The sequence below is a fragment of the Macrosteles quadrilineatus genome, unplaced genomic scaffold (genome assembly GCF_028750875.1).
Source record: "Macrosteles quadrilineatus isolate MER2022 unplaced genomic scaffold, UCM_ALF_1.0 Scaffold_5__1_contigs__length_97177068, whole genome shotgun sequence".
NCBI classification, from domain to species: domain Eukaryota; kingdom Metazoa; phylum Arthropoda; class Insecta; order Hemiptera; family Cicadellidae; genus Macrosteles; species Macrosteles quadrilineatus.
In genome coordinates this window covers 58,426,050-58,443,214 of record NW_026542598.1, presented here as the reverse complement: position 1 = coordinate 58,443,214, position 17,165 = coordinate 58,426,050, and the positions used below count along the sequence as shown (strand labels likewise).

At 32.9% G+C, this 17,165-nt stretch overlaps 1 protein-coding gene across 7 annotated transcripts in view; it reads right to left on the bottom strand.

The window, feature by feature from the left end:
- Nucleotides 1-17,165, bottom strand: part of LOC128993871 (protein phosphatase 1 regulatory subunit 12A-like) — a 96,520-nt gene that overhangs the window by 47,029 nt on the left and 32,326 nt on the right. For 5 of the 7 annotated variants that reach the window (XM_054417929.1, XM_054417931.1, XM_054417934.1 and 2 more), the window contains 7 exons: nt 16,604-16,686; nt 14,857-14,983; nt 10,235-10,361; nt 8,257-8,388; nt 6,098-6,277; nt 4,234-4,341; nt 900-1,092 (listed from right to left, as the gene is read on the bottom strand). In XM_054417929.1, coding sequence (XP_054273904.1) covers nt 900-1,092; nt 4,234-4,341; nt 6,098-6,277; nt 8,257-8,388; nt 10,235-10,361; nt 14,857-14,983; nt 16,604-16,686 — 950 coding nt within the window. The remainder of the gene's footprint in view (nt 1-899; nt 1,093-4,233; nt 4,342-6,097; nt 6,278-8,256; nt 8,389-10,234; nt 10,362-14,856; nt 14,984-16,603; nt 16,687-17,165) is intronic. The other 2 variants (XM_054417933.1, XM_054417935.1) reach the window with 2 other exon arrangements.

The window sequence follows — 17,165 nt, the reverse complement described above, 5'->3', positions numbered from 1 at the left end:
TTGAATTGAATGATTTTATTGTTTAGTTACTGTCACAGTTGTGGACAGTAAAAAGGGTTGTGTGCTGCAAGTGATGAATTAGTTTTTTAGAGTCAACTAACAAGTACAGGTAGGCTAATGCTCAACATGGTAAAAGCGAATTATCTGGCTATCCAAGTTGTAATAGTGATAGAACACTGGCGGGATAGATTCTGGACCTAGATACCATTTTTGGGATATGAATTAATGATCAAATTTGACAGAAGATTGAGGTTAAAATAAAACAAAACCTGAGTATGGCCCTCACAAAAAAACTTAAAAAACTAATAACTTAGGCAAAATACAAAAAAAAACCTTAAGCAAATTTTAACTTCGGTAAAACAAGGAAACCTTCTATCAGAGCAAAATAAAATTTGCAACATTCCACAAGAAGTTTTCTAGCTTATTTTGGTAACGTAAAAAAATTTACAATCTTGTAATGATAGTGCAGTAAAAGCTTACATTTAAACAACATACACATTTAAAAAGAACTCTGTAGAAGTTTTTTTTGTGTTTAAATTTTTGTTGGTAACTGTGAAAACCAGACCACGTTTAGCGAGGACTACCTGTACTTATGTGTTTAATATTAACTTATATTACTTATGTACGTATGTATAAAATCTTTCACTGTTTATTAAATGATAAACTCTACACCTAGATCATTAATTTAGCAAAAAAATGTTCCGTTGGTAGGCCTACTATTTAACAAATGTGTAGTATGAGTCAAAATGAGGGTGTATTTCATTATTCCCTAGCACATTGTATGAAGCTACAAAATGACAAAATCAAAGATACCAAATGGGACTTCTCGCATTGGCTGTTACTGGGAAGTGGTTGACATTTGTATTTACAGACGAGCAGTGTTGTTGTTGTTGTCTTACCTGATCGCTGCCGCTCAGTTGTTGAGTTGCCTGCTGCAGCTGTTGTTGTTGCTTCTTCTTCACCAGTTGTTCTGCAGATTTGATCTCCTCCAGTGTCACTCCTTGCGTCGACCGCCGTGTTTCTCTCACTCGCTTGGCGTGCGCCTTACGCTGTGTTTCACTCTCCTCGTCTCGCACCGGCGGCACAAACGATCTGCCAATTAAACGTTTTTTATTTAGACCATTAGTCAATAACGTTTCTGTAGGAGAGTAGACGGTTTTAAAAAGATTTGCAAAATTGAATGTAAAGTTTCTTCACTTTGCCCTTTTTACCGTTTCAATTCTCAAAACTAAACAAATTATGAAGATTTTTATTTACTCCAAAGAGTTGGAATTCAACAGTATGTAAAAATAGTTTACCTTGATTTATATGAAACTATAGACTACCATTGCGTTTTATGTGACCAGTTCACTGCTTACAGCCACTGAAATTAATTTAAAGAAAATAAAACACCTTCCCCGCCCCTATGTAGGTACACTGCAAACACCCAAATGTTCAAAATGAAAATATATCAAACAAGCCAAACTGATGTACACAAGTACAAGTTAAATCCTATGCATACTAAAGGCAGATAACCTAGAACTACTTCTTTACTCATTGGTTAAAAGGGTTCAAAATTAATTATCCTTAAATATTGAAAACATCGGAGACCAAACATATTTGTGACGGGCTGACGGCACTATATCTCTCGTTTTACAAAAAATTAAGTATGAAAAAATTTAGAAAACCTTTAAAGATGTTAACATTAAGTAGATTACTCAAGTTGAAAGGTAAAAGGAAACAAAAAGTTGATCAGTTCATGCAGTTCACTGCTTCCAAGTATTTAAAAAGGCTTGGTTAAGAATTTATTGGTTGATAAGAATGCTTAAGTGGCAAAGATATGGCTCCCACCGCTTAAAACAATAAGCCTTTAGTTGAGAATAATTGGCATTGAATGTAATGAATCTGACTGAAAACACTATGGTTCAGAGATATATTTAAATAAAATATAAATAACTCACAAGCACAAGTAAGTTTACAAATTTAGCTAGTACAAGTTTTCAAATTCTTTTATCAGTGTGAAGATGAAATTTTAATTGCACACCCATTCTGAGAAAAAATATTACAATAAAAAAAAACATTTGGTTTGTTTTACATGTAAATATTCAAAATTTCTGTTCAAAATTTATTCTACCTCAAACACAAATTTTGTTTCATAATATATTTTTCATAAAAGCATAAAATACACAAAAATTGCAAACTATGAAAAACTCTCACCTCAACTAAAAATGTCAAACTAAAATCTCCCCACTCAAACACAAAACAATATGACAAAGGATGTGTTCCTATCAATGCACTGTAGCCGTGTGTGGAGATATCAAGAACATTAGGCTACTGGGCCACTCATAATCACTTTCCCTACACTCATGGCTGAGGCACTCAATGAATCAGCTGTTTAATTGCTTCCTTTATCAGCTGTGCCCCAATACCAGCTGATGTGTGCTCAGCTGAGAATCTGTGTTTACAACCGGGAAAACCTTTAAACCAGACCTGGAGCGGTTATGCTAATGTATTCTAAATCACTGTCAATATTTAAATATGAATACTGTAAACATATTGATTGTTGGCTGACCGGTTAGTTCTTTTGAAATTGAATATTAGTGTATGCAGTGTAGCCAGCAAGAAGAATTTTTTTTTACTTGACACATTTATTAAATTTGGCATTATCGTATATTCTATCACATTACCTCATATAACATTTGAAAACGTTTATTTCAAAAACCATAGATAAATTAAAGCAAGTGCCAAGTCAAATAATTAGATTAAAACATTTTTCAGGGGCAGTAAGTAATTTTCAAAATCCACAACCCAAAATGATGCAATAAAATTTGATGATAGTGTAATGTAATCAAGATACTTACTCTTTGAGATAATTTAAGATGAATGAGTTCAAATAGTTAGAGGCTTCACTGCATGTTAAAACCGATTAAGTTACCTGGCTATTCTGCTAAACTTTCGATATTTCAGACAAGATGAGTTTTTAAGAATGTTTGAATTTTGGATGCATACATATTCAGAGTTCAATCTGGTATCATGCAACAAGCAGTAAAATGGGAAAAAGTTAGTCCAAACAGTTTTTAAAAGAACAAAAAAATATTTGTTACAAACTATAAATAAATTAAAATAAATTGAACGATGAAAGTTTTCTGACCTGATAAACCGTACTATTAGAACAAACTACAACAACATACCAAAAATCAAAAATAATTTGTGAAATGTGTCATCAAAAGAAAGTTTTGAACCCTCAAAAAATGTTTTTAAACTTGAGAAATGTTTAAATGGAATGGTGGTGACTAATATAGACAGGAAACACAAAGGACAACTCAACAACAACAAAGGAAGAATTTCACCATCATGCGACTGAATCATTTATATTTTGGTCATGCATACTATTTAGAGAACACAAAACAAAAACCGTTCTGATCTTCTAATTAATCTTCTAACTAATTATTATTGCTTTTGTGTCAAAGAGAGATTGGTTGAGCAACTATTGAAGTCATATGCAAGTACGATTTTTGTCCAAAAAAAGTTAACGATACGATGCACATGTGATTTAAGTAACCTCTAGTATTTTTAATGTCTATAATTTTTATTTTTTTATAATTTATTTTGGTCAAGTTTCTTCTTATAGACATTAAGTAATTTTACAGGGGACATAATTAAAATTATTTTATCAACTTTTTAGATACCATTTAAAATAGAGATTTGTTAATCTAAAAACAACTAATACTTTAAGCCAAAGAATCACCTTCAAAATTGTCTTAGGACATGTTGCCAAACCATTACTATATTTTCATCAAAATTCAAATAAATGTATGACATATTTAATTTGGCATGAATTTGTCATACTTAACTACCACAGGGACAACATCTAGGTTTTTATAATCAATAAGATATGCTTAAGATTGACAATCAGTTTTATCACTTAGTACAAAAAATGTTTTTACTAACGTTAGTCATAATTTTAGAATGGATTATACAAAACGGAAATGGTCACATGAGAAGATGAATTTACAGTAGTAGGATAAAAATTACACTTGGTAATGGTAACCCTAGAAAGAACAAAATTATGAATAGCTAAAAACAAAGTAATGCAAAAAAATATAAAAATCTGCTTAAATCCAAATTTGTTAAGCAAACAAAACAAACAAAAATGTCTTGAGAAACAAGAGAGTGGCACGGAAAGCCATGCAAAAAGATGATAAACAAAAAAAAAACAAAAATCACACAGAGAAATCTTTTGACTTTACGCACTTGAAGAAATTTTTAAAGATGTTTCCGGGACTTAATTTGCTACCCCCGGGAGTTGTAGGAGTGGTAGGGGTCTGCAAAGGGCTTCCGGTGATCATGGCCATTACACCGCTGAAATTGTGAGGGAGTGGTAAAACTATGAAACATTACAGTACATTACAACACGTGACTATATGAAAAAATGCAGACAAAACATATTACCACTGAATTTTATCAAAATTTCAAACCCACTAAAAGGAGAATCTATTAGGCATAACTATTTGTTACTCCCTTACTAAGTCTAAAAAACAACTAGGCCTAATTAGGCAATCAATCAGTTAATTAAACTACTCAGGTTTTTATGTCAGACATTGGGTATTTTCAATAGTGAATAACTACTTGCATTCTGACCTACAAATAATATAACATCAAAGGGAAGTGCATAGCATGAGATGGGTAATGACTAATGAGAGACATGTAAGAGTGAGTTATGGTGACAAGCTCAATCACTGACAAAACAGAAATGACCAGGGTCTGTAATTTCCCGCAGTGTAGAAATTAAAAAAAAAAACTGTAAGCATTCAAACAGAGATGTGTTTAGAAAGTTTCAATGGAGAAAATATTATTCTCTTTCATGAACTGACCAATGAGAATATTGTTAGCTATATGTATATTGAAAATAATAGTTTTTTTCACGCTAGTTACAAAATACCAATCCTTTTTAAGGAACTTAAAATCAACCAAAATTACATAATAAATGTCACAAAACATTATGGGTTTCTGCAAAAATATTTAATTATTTATTTCCAAATAAATACATAGTCAACCCATTCAACATTAACAACCAGACAATTATTTCATTGATGATAAGATAACATTTACAGATTATTAATTATCCTACAATAAACTATTCATGTGTAATAAGCACCAACAGGATTGACAAGAAGAGTCTAGTAAAATTATTAATATTAATATCAATTTACCTAAACTCATTTTATAAAATACTTGTAGGTATTGATGTGGTAAAAATACAACTGAAGGGTACTAAACAATAGGAACAGAGTGCTTTGTAACATCCTTTTAGGACAAATATCACAATACCTAGTCCCCTGTTTTAATCATTGACTGCAAAATACACTGCGTATGGGATCGTCCAGTTATTTTATGGATCTCAAAGGAACAATTGATCATGAAAATATCAGAAAATCACTGTTTATAAACTTGGGATTTACTTTTCCTTTTCACACTTGATGATTCAAAATACTAATCCACAATCTACACCAATTGAGCTATCTTGCTAAGTCCTTCTAATAACACTTTATGATTGTGACAAATTTCCAATAATTCCCACAACTGGGAAGATACCTAACCAATTTTCTGTACTCAAGTACATCTTTAAAACTTTGAAATTTAGCTTTACAAATACAAATACAATACAAAATACAAATACAAATATATTTATTCTGAAAATTACAACAGCCTGGCCTCACCAAGTTTATAAAACTTGTCGGTGAGGTCCAATTGATACAATAAGGCTAACAAACAAATAATTTACATTTTTTTTTTTCTTTTTTTTGAACAAAGATTTCTTAATGTCCTATATTTCTACGGCGGTTTGCGGCAGGCATGTAAACTTGTTTAGCATATGTTAATATATTTGGATGTGTGCAACTTGAACTTAAGTTTAACCAAATGTCAACACATACTGAGAATACTACAACTGGGGAATATATCGAACCAATTTCATACTCTGAAATAAATATTAAAACATTTAAAATCTTGATAGAAAATCAATAACATTTTTCACAACTTAATGGTATTATGCTTAAGTCTATTAATCTATGCAACTTTAACTAAAACTATGAACAAATGTAGAACTGGCACATACCTGCGTATGCTAGGATGAGATTGTGGGCTGGACGTTGACGTAGGTGTGGACGGAGCTGACGAGGGAGAGGAAGTAGGGGTAGTAGCAGAGGGGGAGGTTGTTGTAGAGGTGGGAGGGATGACTAGAGCTGGGGTGGAGGGGGGAAGTGGCAACCGAGTGTCCTCTCGCACCAATCCCCTCCTGAAACCAACACATACAACATTGGCAATTTATGTTTGCACAAGATTTTCTCAAATAGGGTTTTGTGACTGTTAAAATTAAACGGTCTTTGGTAAAAAATTAACTCAATTCAAGTGTATAGTCACGAGTAAGGTGCATGCTCAAAATGGTGCTACCTTTTGGGAGGAAATGAACAACATTCAAACATATTCTATCAAGTCTTGTTAATTTTTTGGTCCGTGTTTGGTGGACTATTTGTCTTATTGAAGTAAATTTCCCTGAAGAGAAGAAATAGATTTTTATAATAACAAAATCGTTGAAAAGAAATGGATATTTCCCTAAATAGGCTACTTTTTTACAATTAGTATTCAGTAATGGATTTTAAACATCTATCTATAGTGTAAAAAAATTATTGGTGAATTGTTTCATCCAGCAAATTACTAATTACTTATTGTAAAAAAAATAGGCTATTTAGGGAAATACCTATTTTTACCTAACGATTGATTTTATTACTTACAACATCTGATTTTGTTTTTACTTCCTCTCCCTTTACAGTTATCTTATATCTTACAAGCTGTTTTAAAGCAAGCCCTTACTGAGCTACTGAAACAGTGTAAGAAACGTGATCAATAAAACATGTTTAAATGTCTAATATAACTTTTCATAGAAGTACAATATTTTTAAGAAAAACCAACCCAAAATTTTAGTAGTAATAACTCCATTGAAAACCATGATAAAAAGGATCAATCCCTATTGGTTTTCTGTTGTGAAACAAATCTACCAAAATAACAAGTCCCTTATCAATGCGGTATGTGAAATCAACAAAAGATTACGAATAATTAGTATGCATCAATCAAACCAAATACTGACACACACAAAAAATAGTTAGTCACATTTAATTCAATATGAAAAACAAATACAATTGCATTGATTGACTGTTAGTAGTGTGCAACAGTGCTAACCCTTAACACTCACCTGCATTTGATCATTTCATGGACAATCCATTCAAAACACACTGTGTATCTCTCCATTGTTGAGAGATTTACTGACAACTTGATACAAATAAAATGTTTTTCACTGAGCTGCATTACACCGCTTGTGTTGCAGGATAGAACTGGTACGAGAACAGACAAGAACTTAACTGGGACAGAGCAGGTCTGCTATAATAGCAACACCTGTTCTTTGTTTGATTTGGTGTAGTCATACTTAACATTTGGTTAAGTGTACCTACCGGTGGTAAATAAAGCTGGTTTAAATGGTATGAATAACAAGTCAAATATGAGTATTTTATTTCTCAAATTATTGTAAATGTTTTACGGGAAAGCAAGGAAATTGCCTAATTCTCTTGCAGCTGATATTTTTGACCGAGGAAAAAAAGCTAAAATATAACTCATGTCCATGCAATTGAATTCTACTTCAGCACTAAGATTTTAGTTTCTTATCAATCCTACTAACAAGAATTCTTTCCAAAAAGTGCAATTTGTACATCTGAACAACTAACTAATTCTCAATTATTTTGAATGTTTTAGGGCAATATTGTTACAAAAGAGCAGAAGGGCCTAAGTTTAAAGGATTTTTGTTTGTGACTTACCTGAATATAAAAGAGACCATTCTCGTAGAATTATAACACAACACATACAAATTTTAAAAATTCCACATCATTTATACCATTTCCAAGTCAACAATTTTCTGGCCACCATTGAACCTGACGACACATTTCTTCCTCACTCAAGATAAACCTGATTTCCCCAAAATAGCCTAAAATCCAACCCTTATGTCTATTGTTGCATCATCAACCTCAAACATCCCAAATAATTCAACATTTTTTGGATGTATGGACAAAAGAGAAATCCTCTTTAGTGAATCTTGATGATAAACTAAACTCTTAGTGTCAGCGGGGAGTTAAGATTGTGTAATACACAATTTATCTTCAGTTCCATCCCGTAATCAACAATAAACCTATTTTGTAACTTTGATCATAAGATTAGTGCACTATATACCTCGGGAAGCACTTCTCTTTGAGCGAGGCGGAGCGTGTGGGGGTGCGACCGGGGGTGTGCGGGGGATGCAGCGTGGGACACGACGTCCCTGCATTGATCTTGGCTCTCAGCTCCAGGTAGCGGCGGTAGAACCTGCCACATGCAGCAACATGCTCATGCCAAGCAACACAACACACTTACCTCCATGTCTTGTGATGTAAATAATACATAATAATTGTGATTTTTAGAATGAAGATATAGCTTACTGTAGAAAAAGTCCAGGTAGGACATGGGTAGAAAAGAGACAACATTTCATCTCCTTAGGGACTTTCTCAAAACAAGTTTCAAAGATTCAAATTTCAAAGTGTACAGAGACCAAGTCTCAGGGGTCAGAAAATTATGTGTTTTCCAGAGTATTCTGTGTGTACTATAGTCTACCAGGAATTTCTTTAGATAAGCTAGCTGCTATTCCTTAATTGTAATAACCACAATCCACGCCAAGGTATTTCCTAAAAAAACGCTGTTTGATTAAATTATTCAAGTGGGGCAATTTTGATATACTGTAGCATAACAATTATTAAAATTTGCACAGTGATTTTACCAACTAGTAACTTTTGCTATCTAACTCTTAGGTTATGTTAGTTGACAACCAATGATGAAAATGAGACTGATTATGAAAATGGTATCGGATTGATATTTATTGAAAATTTAATTATTGATTGTGTTGAAAGTACTTAAATTTTGAAAGATATTAAAGAGTTACTAGGCACCTTATTAGCATTAAAGTAAAAAGAAGAGAGAATATGGAGTACTTTCATTAAACTTTTAGTGAATGTAAATAATGAACAAACATTGAACAATGATAAGTTAGTATCACAGACAGTACAGTGTGATTATGAATCACAACGACGTTGACACAGAGAATTATTAAAACCATTGACAGTTTAAGATTTACACAAAACCAACATAGCCTAACAAATTGAGTGCTTGGCGTGAGAACAACACATCTTTGATTTCTAAGGAATAAAATTAAATACATTCATTAAGTCACATTATCAGCCAGAACAAAATAAATTATGCTAAGCCAATAAGTTTTAGTAGGCTAAAAAATGCAAAAATTTTAAAACAAAAGTGTAAACATTACAGGGTATCTGCTCATTTAAACAACCATAGATTGAATGACTTAACATAAACGTTCTGATTGGCTTTAGCTAATTTTCAGCTTTACTGTGAAAGCTACCCCCGTCACAGCATACCTGCAGGCTAAGAGAAATTCCAGTTGCTTTATTGTATTTGTATAACACCTATTATTGGCTCAATGAATACCTAAGTTGATGCAACTACTGGGAACAAGAAGCATTTTAGTTTTAATCAAAATGCTTTAATGGAATAAATACTTGCCAAAAAACGATAATTATCTCCATCATAGAACACTTGTAAATTGGGTGTGTTGCTAACCTAGTGGTTAGCGTCTCGGGCTTTGGTAAGGGATAGACGGGATCAATTCACGGCACATCCACAAAACTTTATTCTCACGTTGACCTCTTGTAAAATGCCACTGGTGTATGAAATAAAAACACCTACAAAATAAGCTATTTCAAGTTAGGCCTACTTTAATGAGTAAAAGTTCAGACAGATGCTCAGAGTAACGTTTTTTTCAATGTTTAAACAGAGAAAAAAATAAAGGTTGATTTTTGAGGTACAAAACCCCTCTTTATGTATTTCAATCATTCTGGATTATGTTACAAATCTTTCAATCTTTGGATCAATTCCAATTTAGTCTCAAGCTTACTGGATAACGTTTCGTTTTGAAGCAAACTTCAACTAATAATTTAATTGGGTAATTCTTCAGCAGACACCCATACAAAAACATTAAAAAATCAGTCAACAACACAATCAAAATTGTTACTGCTTGCAGTTATTAACGACAAATTTAAAACAAATAGTAAATCTGAATCTACAACAAACTAGCTCTAGACAAGACTGAATTGTAACTTGCTTTTCGTCCGCCTCGAAGCTCTGTGTGCGCCTCAGACCGATCTCCTTGTCCTTCTCCTCCGGAGCGATGACTCGGGGAGGTCCTGTAGGAGAGGTTATCTTCTCTGCTGGCTCATTCTCACCTATCCCTAGGGGGGAAATGTGATTATTACCACTACAATACAAGTGAACTATACAGGGTGGTAATAAAGTCCGAAGACAGTTAAATATTTTCGAAACGACAACAGATAAATCAATAAGATTTTGTACGTAAACACAACACCTAAAAATCTACTTTTTTTAGGAAATGTCAATTTTCTGTCATATCATGGGGACGTCCCGCAAGGAGTCAGGAGGAAATCTTAAATAGAAGCAGAGGTTGACATGTACATCAAATTAAAGGTCTTTACTAGCAGAATATACTGCCGCAAATTTGAACTCAAACGGACAACCGAGCCAAGAATGACAGTTGTTCAAAGATTCATTTAATTTGCATTGCTATTATACGCTTACTCAGGAATCGGAAAAATATTGTTAACGTAATCGACGTGCATAGGTCGATATGCACATCAAATTAAAGGTCTTCACTAGTAGATTACAATGCCGTAAATTCAAGCTCAAAAGAACGCCTGAGTAAAAAATGGCAGTCGTTCAAAGCTACAAAATGGCAGATTCAAGAAATTTTTGAACGGCTGCCATTTTGCCCAGGATCAACCTTTTGAAGTGTGTAGCATACTGACCTATGCTTCCATTTAAGATTTTCGACCGACTCCTTGTGAGCCGTCCCCCGAAGAGTTATTGGATCACTGAATATGTGTTAAAATAAAGTTTTATGCTCTGTAACTTTGTACCAAGTATTGTAGCTCTATCTACATTATTTTTTAAAATATTAAACTGTCTTCGGACTTTATTACCACGCTGTATACAATTACTAGGTTAAAGAATGGTGTGTTGCTAGAAAAGTAGTTTGCCGTCTATAACTTTGGTGAGGGAGATAGCCTTTGACTCTTGGTACGCCCACAAATATACTATCTATTCCATTCCCATTGAAAGTGTTTGTAATTCCTTTTTGATAAAAACCTCACAAGTATAAACACACACAAAAACACCTTGAATTAAAAATAAAAGCGTTCAAGGAATTTGTAAATAAAAAAGAACTAATCAAAATAAATTAAAAATGAACTGACAATATATATTTAGGTGGGGAGTAGCTTGTGACAATGTTACAAGTTACTGTATTACTGTTATCTAACACTTGGTCATCTTTTCAGCTTACGCTACAAACATTGTTTACGGATATTAGAAACAAAGTTATTCCTCAAAGCATGTAACAATCTGAAGCTATCAATAACGGAATGTGAAAGACAACATATTAAAGGTACCTGAACAAATATAAGATGGGAACAATTTGACATTATTACAACGAGGTGTTAGCCCGTCCTACGTACGGGAATTCAGTAGCCAGTTAAAACCGTGTACAATTCAGATCAGCTAGTTTACACATATAAAGACAAAGTTTCTTGCAGTTTTAATGTGAAAAATCATCTTGTAAACAAATGTTGTGTGATCAAATATGTTTTCATTCCATCATAGGCCTATACGATATGCATTTTAAATCCGATAATTTTACAATAAAACAGCAATTCTGCAATTTTTACGATGTGAAAAGCGTTGAAGTGAGATTTGCAGCCAATTCGCACAGACGCACACTGATTATAAGTAGCCTCCAGTAGAGAGAGTAATAGTCAATTGAGAAGTGTATAGACCTAGTCAACAATACCACCTTCCATAGCATACCTCCCTTTTCCATAATTATTATCACCACAATACAACTACTATACACAATTTCCAGTAGGTCTGAATAGAAACTACCTAAAATAAAACGATAGTATCCAGTAAAATTCACAGTACACATAATTTAACTTTGGTGTCCTAACATCAAAACTAATCGTCACACCTATCCTTTATAACAATTTCACTGCATTAATTGCTAAATAAATAAGCGTAAATAAAGAAAAGTAAAAACAATAACAGTTTGTTTTGAAACAGCTGTTTGGTTCAAATAACATTCATTTGAAAAAAAGAACTGGTCACATGTAGCAGGAATATAAAAAGTAAACACGCTACGCTAGTAAAGCTAATGACGTAATTGTCAATGTTTATTATCCATACCGTTATCAGTTCTATCCTTGATAATTACCCACCCTCATTGAATAAACGTACATCGTAATTTCTTATATTAGTTAATTTAAACTACAATATATTCATAGTTGAAATAAAAGTGATATTTTCTTGTTTGGGGGCGCTGATATAGGCGCCCCCAAACGTAACCACAACTGAACACGATTTCATAAAAGGATGGTTTGTCTAATTGCAGTATCCTAGGTCAATGTTGATGTTGTGTTCAATCTATATCATCCATCTGTTTATCTTTGTATAAAACCCGGCTGAGGTTGTGGTGGTAATTTAAAATCGTGATTCCTGATTATTCTTGATCTTTCTTTTTATGACATCAATATTTCCGGGCCTAATCCAAACAAAGTTAAAGCAGACAAACATTAATTGTAATCAAAAGGCTACCATTAAGAATTAAGACATGTAAACATTGTTATTTTTCTAATCTTTCCTTGAAAAGTGGAGCAGTAAAATAATTTGCATTTATCCTTTTTTATTAAGACTCATGTACAGAGCCTCGATTTGTACTGTGGTTTAATTAATTTTGGTTAAAACTGTGGTTTAAACTGAGGTCTAATTATCTCTACTAATCTTACTTATTTCCTACAATCAATGACAAAATAAGAGTAAATAAAATAATCTCATTGTTCCATCGTTTATATTTAACCAGCTGTTAGTTAAAACAAATTATAGTGCTCTAAAACAAATCGAAGATTACAAAGATTGCTTTAAAAAATAATTTGAACATCCTAGTATTTTACTATGTATATTTAATTAATCTGTCATCCTCTTACAGAAGAATTGAACGTATCAATGATTAGCATTAAACATAGTATAAATAGTCAACCCTAAGTATGTCTTTACATTTTTATCCAAATGCTTAATTTGTGACACAAAAGCTGAATGTTTACAGCTGTTATGGTAAGCAAATTATTTTATGCCAAAAGCTAGTTTAGAATCTTAGCGTCGGCTGCTAGACTTTTTAACAATTAAAACTTAATTTCTAAAAAACTGGGACCCTAAACTAAAATTATGGCTTTGAGATTCCCTAGTTCTCAAAATTATCTTTCTTTCAATTTCAACACAAAAATCATGAAAATCCGTCGAGTGGTTGATTCAGAATCGTGAAATAAAAAAACACTGTTTCGTTTTAATATTATAGATTATATTGCTGTTAAAAGATCTAAAACACATTTGTCATATAAAAATATTTTAAATTATTGATCAAAACCTATATATATATCTTTAAACTGGCACAGAGGTCTAAAAAGTTTGGTTCGTATCAAACAAATTTGTTAGCCAAACTTAAACCACCTATTTATTTCTTGTGTTGAAACTTAATTCTGCAAACAATAAACATATTGAATGACTTATACTTTTTTAAATTTAACTGGATATTTAATACCTTGGTTCAAAAGCCAAACTACAAACTAAAAGTGTTACTATAGAATAAAAAAGAACTTTCTAATGTAACAAAAAAGTTAAAACTCAATAAAAACATATTTTGTCTAGAACTTGTGTTAATTTGTTGGGCTTGCTTGATGAAATTTAACTCATGAACCAATTAAATATGAGATTTTTTTATTATTCCCCATGGTAAAATAATACAAAGCAAGATAGTGACATACAACCTGATAGTGGAGGCTAAGACTCCTGTACAGAAGTGATACATTGTTTGTGGCCAGTGGCATATGAGTTTCCACATATTACAGGAATCCTGACTTACCTTTTAAAGCTACATGAGGTAACTCAAGGGCAACTCATCACCTTCACCTTTACATGTCCTTCTTACAGTTAACTGTTAAACTATGATTTTATTTTTTAAAGGCTAACGGTGTGTTTGAATTAACAGTTATATGATTTTAGTAATCTTTAATTTGAAATCCCAATTCAGCCCTAAAGGTATTGTACCTTTATAAATTGGTGTAGGCCTACTTCTCACAATAGCAGTTCATGATAACTAGTAGTAGTGTTTTAAACAGTTTATTCATATGTTAAGTAATTTAACAAAGCTTTTATTGGGCCCTAGACGCAAAATGGTTCATTTTGGATTTTCTAGGAAAACTTTGATGAAACTGTTCTGTTAACCCCATTGTTTATGGTGTCCAAACGGTGATGTCATAATCAGAAATGTGACTTTTTCTTTGAACCTAATAGGATTAGCATTGATTTTGGGTGTGAGTTTCATCCCTTCAGGATCATTAATGGATACCAAGAACGTTACAGTATGCTGTTTACCATGCCAAATTAAGAATACTATTTTTTGTAATGATTCTGCATAGCCCAGTTACATCTTGGTCTTCGGGAACGTCATTAAATTGTAGCTTCTCCAAAATATGGATGCCAGCTGGTTTTTTGCCTGTTGGACACAGTATTCTCCAGAAGACCCAGGTCAGTCTACTTTGACCTAAAGTATCTTGTCTATGACCAATCTAATCATCTTGTAGTTTACACATTGTCAATACTTACTCAGAGGTAGTGTCTTGTTAGATAAATCTCCTCCGCCTCTACTTCTGAAGGAGCCTGGTCGCCTCCAAGAAGGAGTCACTGAGTCGTCATTCTCCGCTGTGCCTTGCTTGGGCGGCGAACTGGGAGCCTGGAAAAACCAAACACACATTGTAAACTAAAAATAAAAATGCCCCCGACGCAGCTTACCTGTACACTAAGCAAAATTTATATTTGCCTGATTGGATTCACTCTAAAATATCTCCTTAAAAATATCACATTATCCCTCATTTAAATAGTATTGGTTTAACGAGTACCGTACGTAGGTTTGCTGCAACCAGGAAAGTAAAAATGTGTTATGTGATATGAAATTAATAAATTTTCCAAATTTGATAAAACTATGTTCATAAACAAGCAAAATACAACAGTTTACTTATTCTCCATAAGAATAACATGGGAATTTAATTTTTTTTCCTCCGTAACTATAGGTGCATAAAAAAGCTATATATATATTAAATTATTTGTTTTTTAAGCTCTACAAAATGGTTTGGAAAGAAATTGCAAAATTGTACGTTTTAGGGTAAAAAATGGGAAAAATCAATTTTTACCCCATAAAACCCCCCATAAACCCCTGTTCCCATAGTCCGATCATGCTGGTTCGTGAACTCGTCCAAATAAATGTAGGTTTACATGTTTATACCAAATGTCATCAAAATCGGATCATTTTTGCTCGAGTTATTGTGCTAACGGACACATATATATATAAATTTGAGCATATGGTGTTTTTGGCCTCTGGGGACCTCAAAATGAAAAAGTAAATCGGTCCCGGGTCCAGATCTTACCATGAGTAATACAGTAATAGCTTATTCACTATATGGGAAATTCGCTAAAAAAGATCAAGTATGAGTATTTTGGATTCAGCAGTAATAAAGATATTGAGGTTATAATTACTTCAACTGAGGGTCGGATTTTAGGTGTATAACTGCAGGTAAATAAAGCAAATTGGTTGATTGAGGAGTTTATTTTTTTTAATTTTTAAGTGATAAAAGAGTTCAGCTAGGTCTCAGGAAAAAATGTCCAGTATCTTGAAAGTAACGATTGTGTAAATTAGGATGGCATGTAGGGAGCGATGATAGGAAGGTTAACATTGAGAGTCACCATACGCTGACAAAAGGGACAGTGGTGAGGAAACGGTCCTCATCCTCAGGCCCACCATTCTAATTGACACAATCTATACATTGTTTCAAGACCATTTTACGATTCTCAAATAAAGGATGTAACACAGAGCACATAGGTTTTAAGGATTTTTTGTGAGGGTATCAAGCTTAACTAAATGGAATCTAGTCTAATATGGCAAAAGAAACATATTATATAGCATTTTCCAAGGTGGGCATGGGTTGATTAGAAAGTAAGATGCCTCCTTTCCTCTTCAACTCATGTCTTCCTTAAATGAAAACACTGTCAATCACAGTGAAATATTATATTTAGTGCATAGTGTAAAGTGGGTCTTTCTTATGTCGGATTGGACTCGTTCCTTTCTGGTAACACCACTGCTATCATCACATAAATCCAATTTTTAAGTAAGTTAGATACCTATATGAAATTTATAAAGAAAAACTTACTGTAATTTGAGCAGACATTTAATTATTAGAACGAGACATAGGGATCATTAGCTTGCATTATACAACTTGGATACAGTGTTTGTTACCAAAACAATGAGAGAGTGAACTTAGATAAAACAGGTTTTTCTAGAAACAACAACCAAACTTACGGGTGTAATAGGAACTTGTTTTGCGACTTCTGTTGAATTTTGTATCCTAGTCTGTTCGTCTCTGTTGACTCTGTTGTTCTTTTCTGAAATAAAAATCAATTTTACTTTAAGTTTAAAGTAATTGGCATTGCATGGAGGGAACTGACAGTTTGTCATACCTTTTTCACAATATAGGAACTTATCATGGGAGATCACCAGGTATAATACCCACCACCAGGTATACCTACACTGCTCTGTATCTCACATATTTTCCTGAGGTATCATATACCACATTCTCTTGTAAATTGGTAGGGAATGTAAAAGAGACTATTGAGATGGCTTTTCAGTAGTATATTGTCGATGATTTAAACAAATCTACGAGAACACTACAATATACCTAGTTATATAGATGAAGATTTCAACACAGATTTGAAAAGGTTGAGACATAAGTAGACTTGTTTGTTTGACTTATATAAACAATATAAAAGAAATTGAAGACTTAAATTTTGGATTTCAGAGCAAAAAACATGATTGAGGGAAATATTTTAAACATTTATCTCATCAGAAACTTGATTTTTATGAA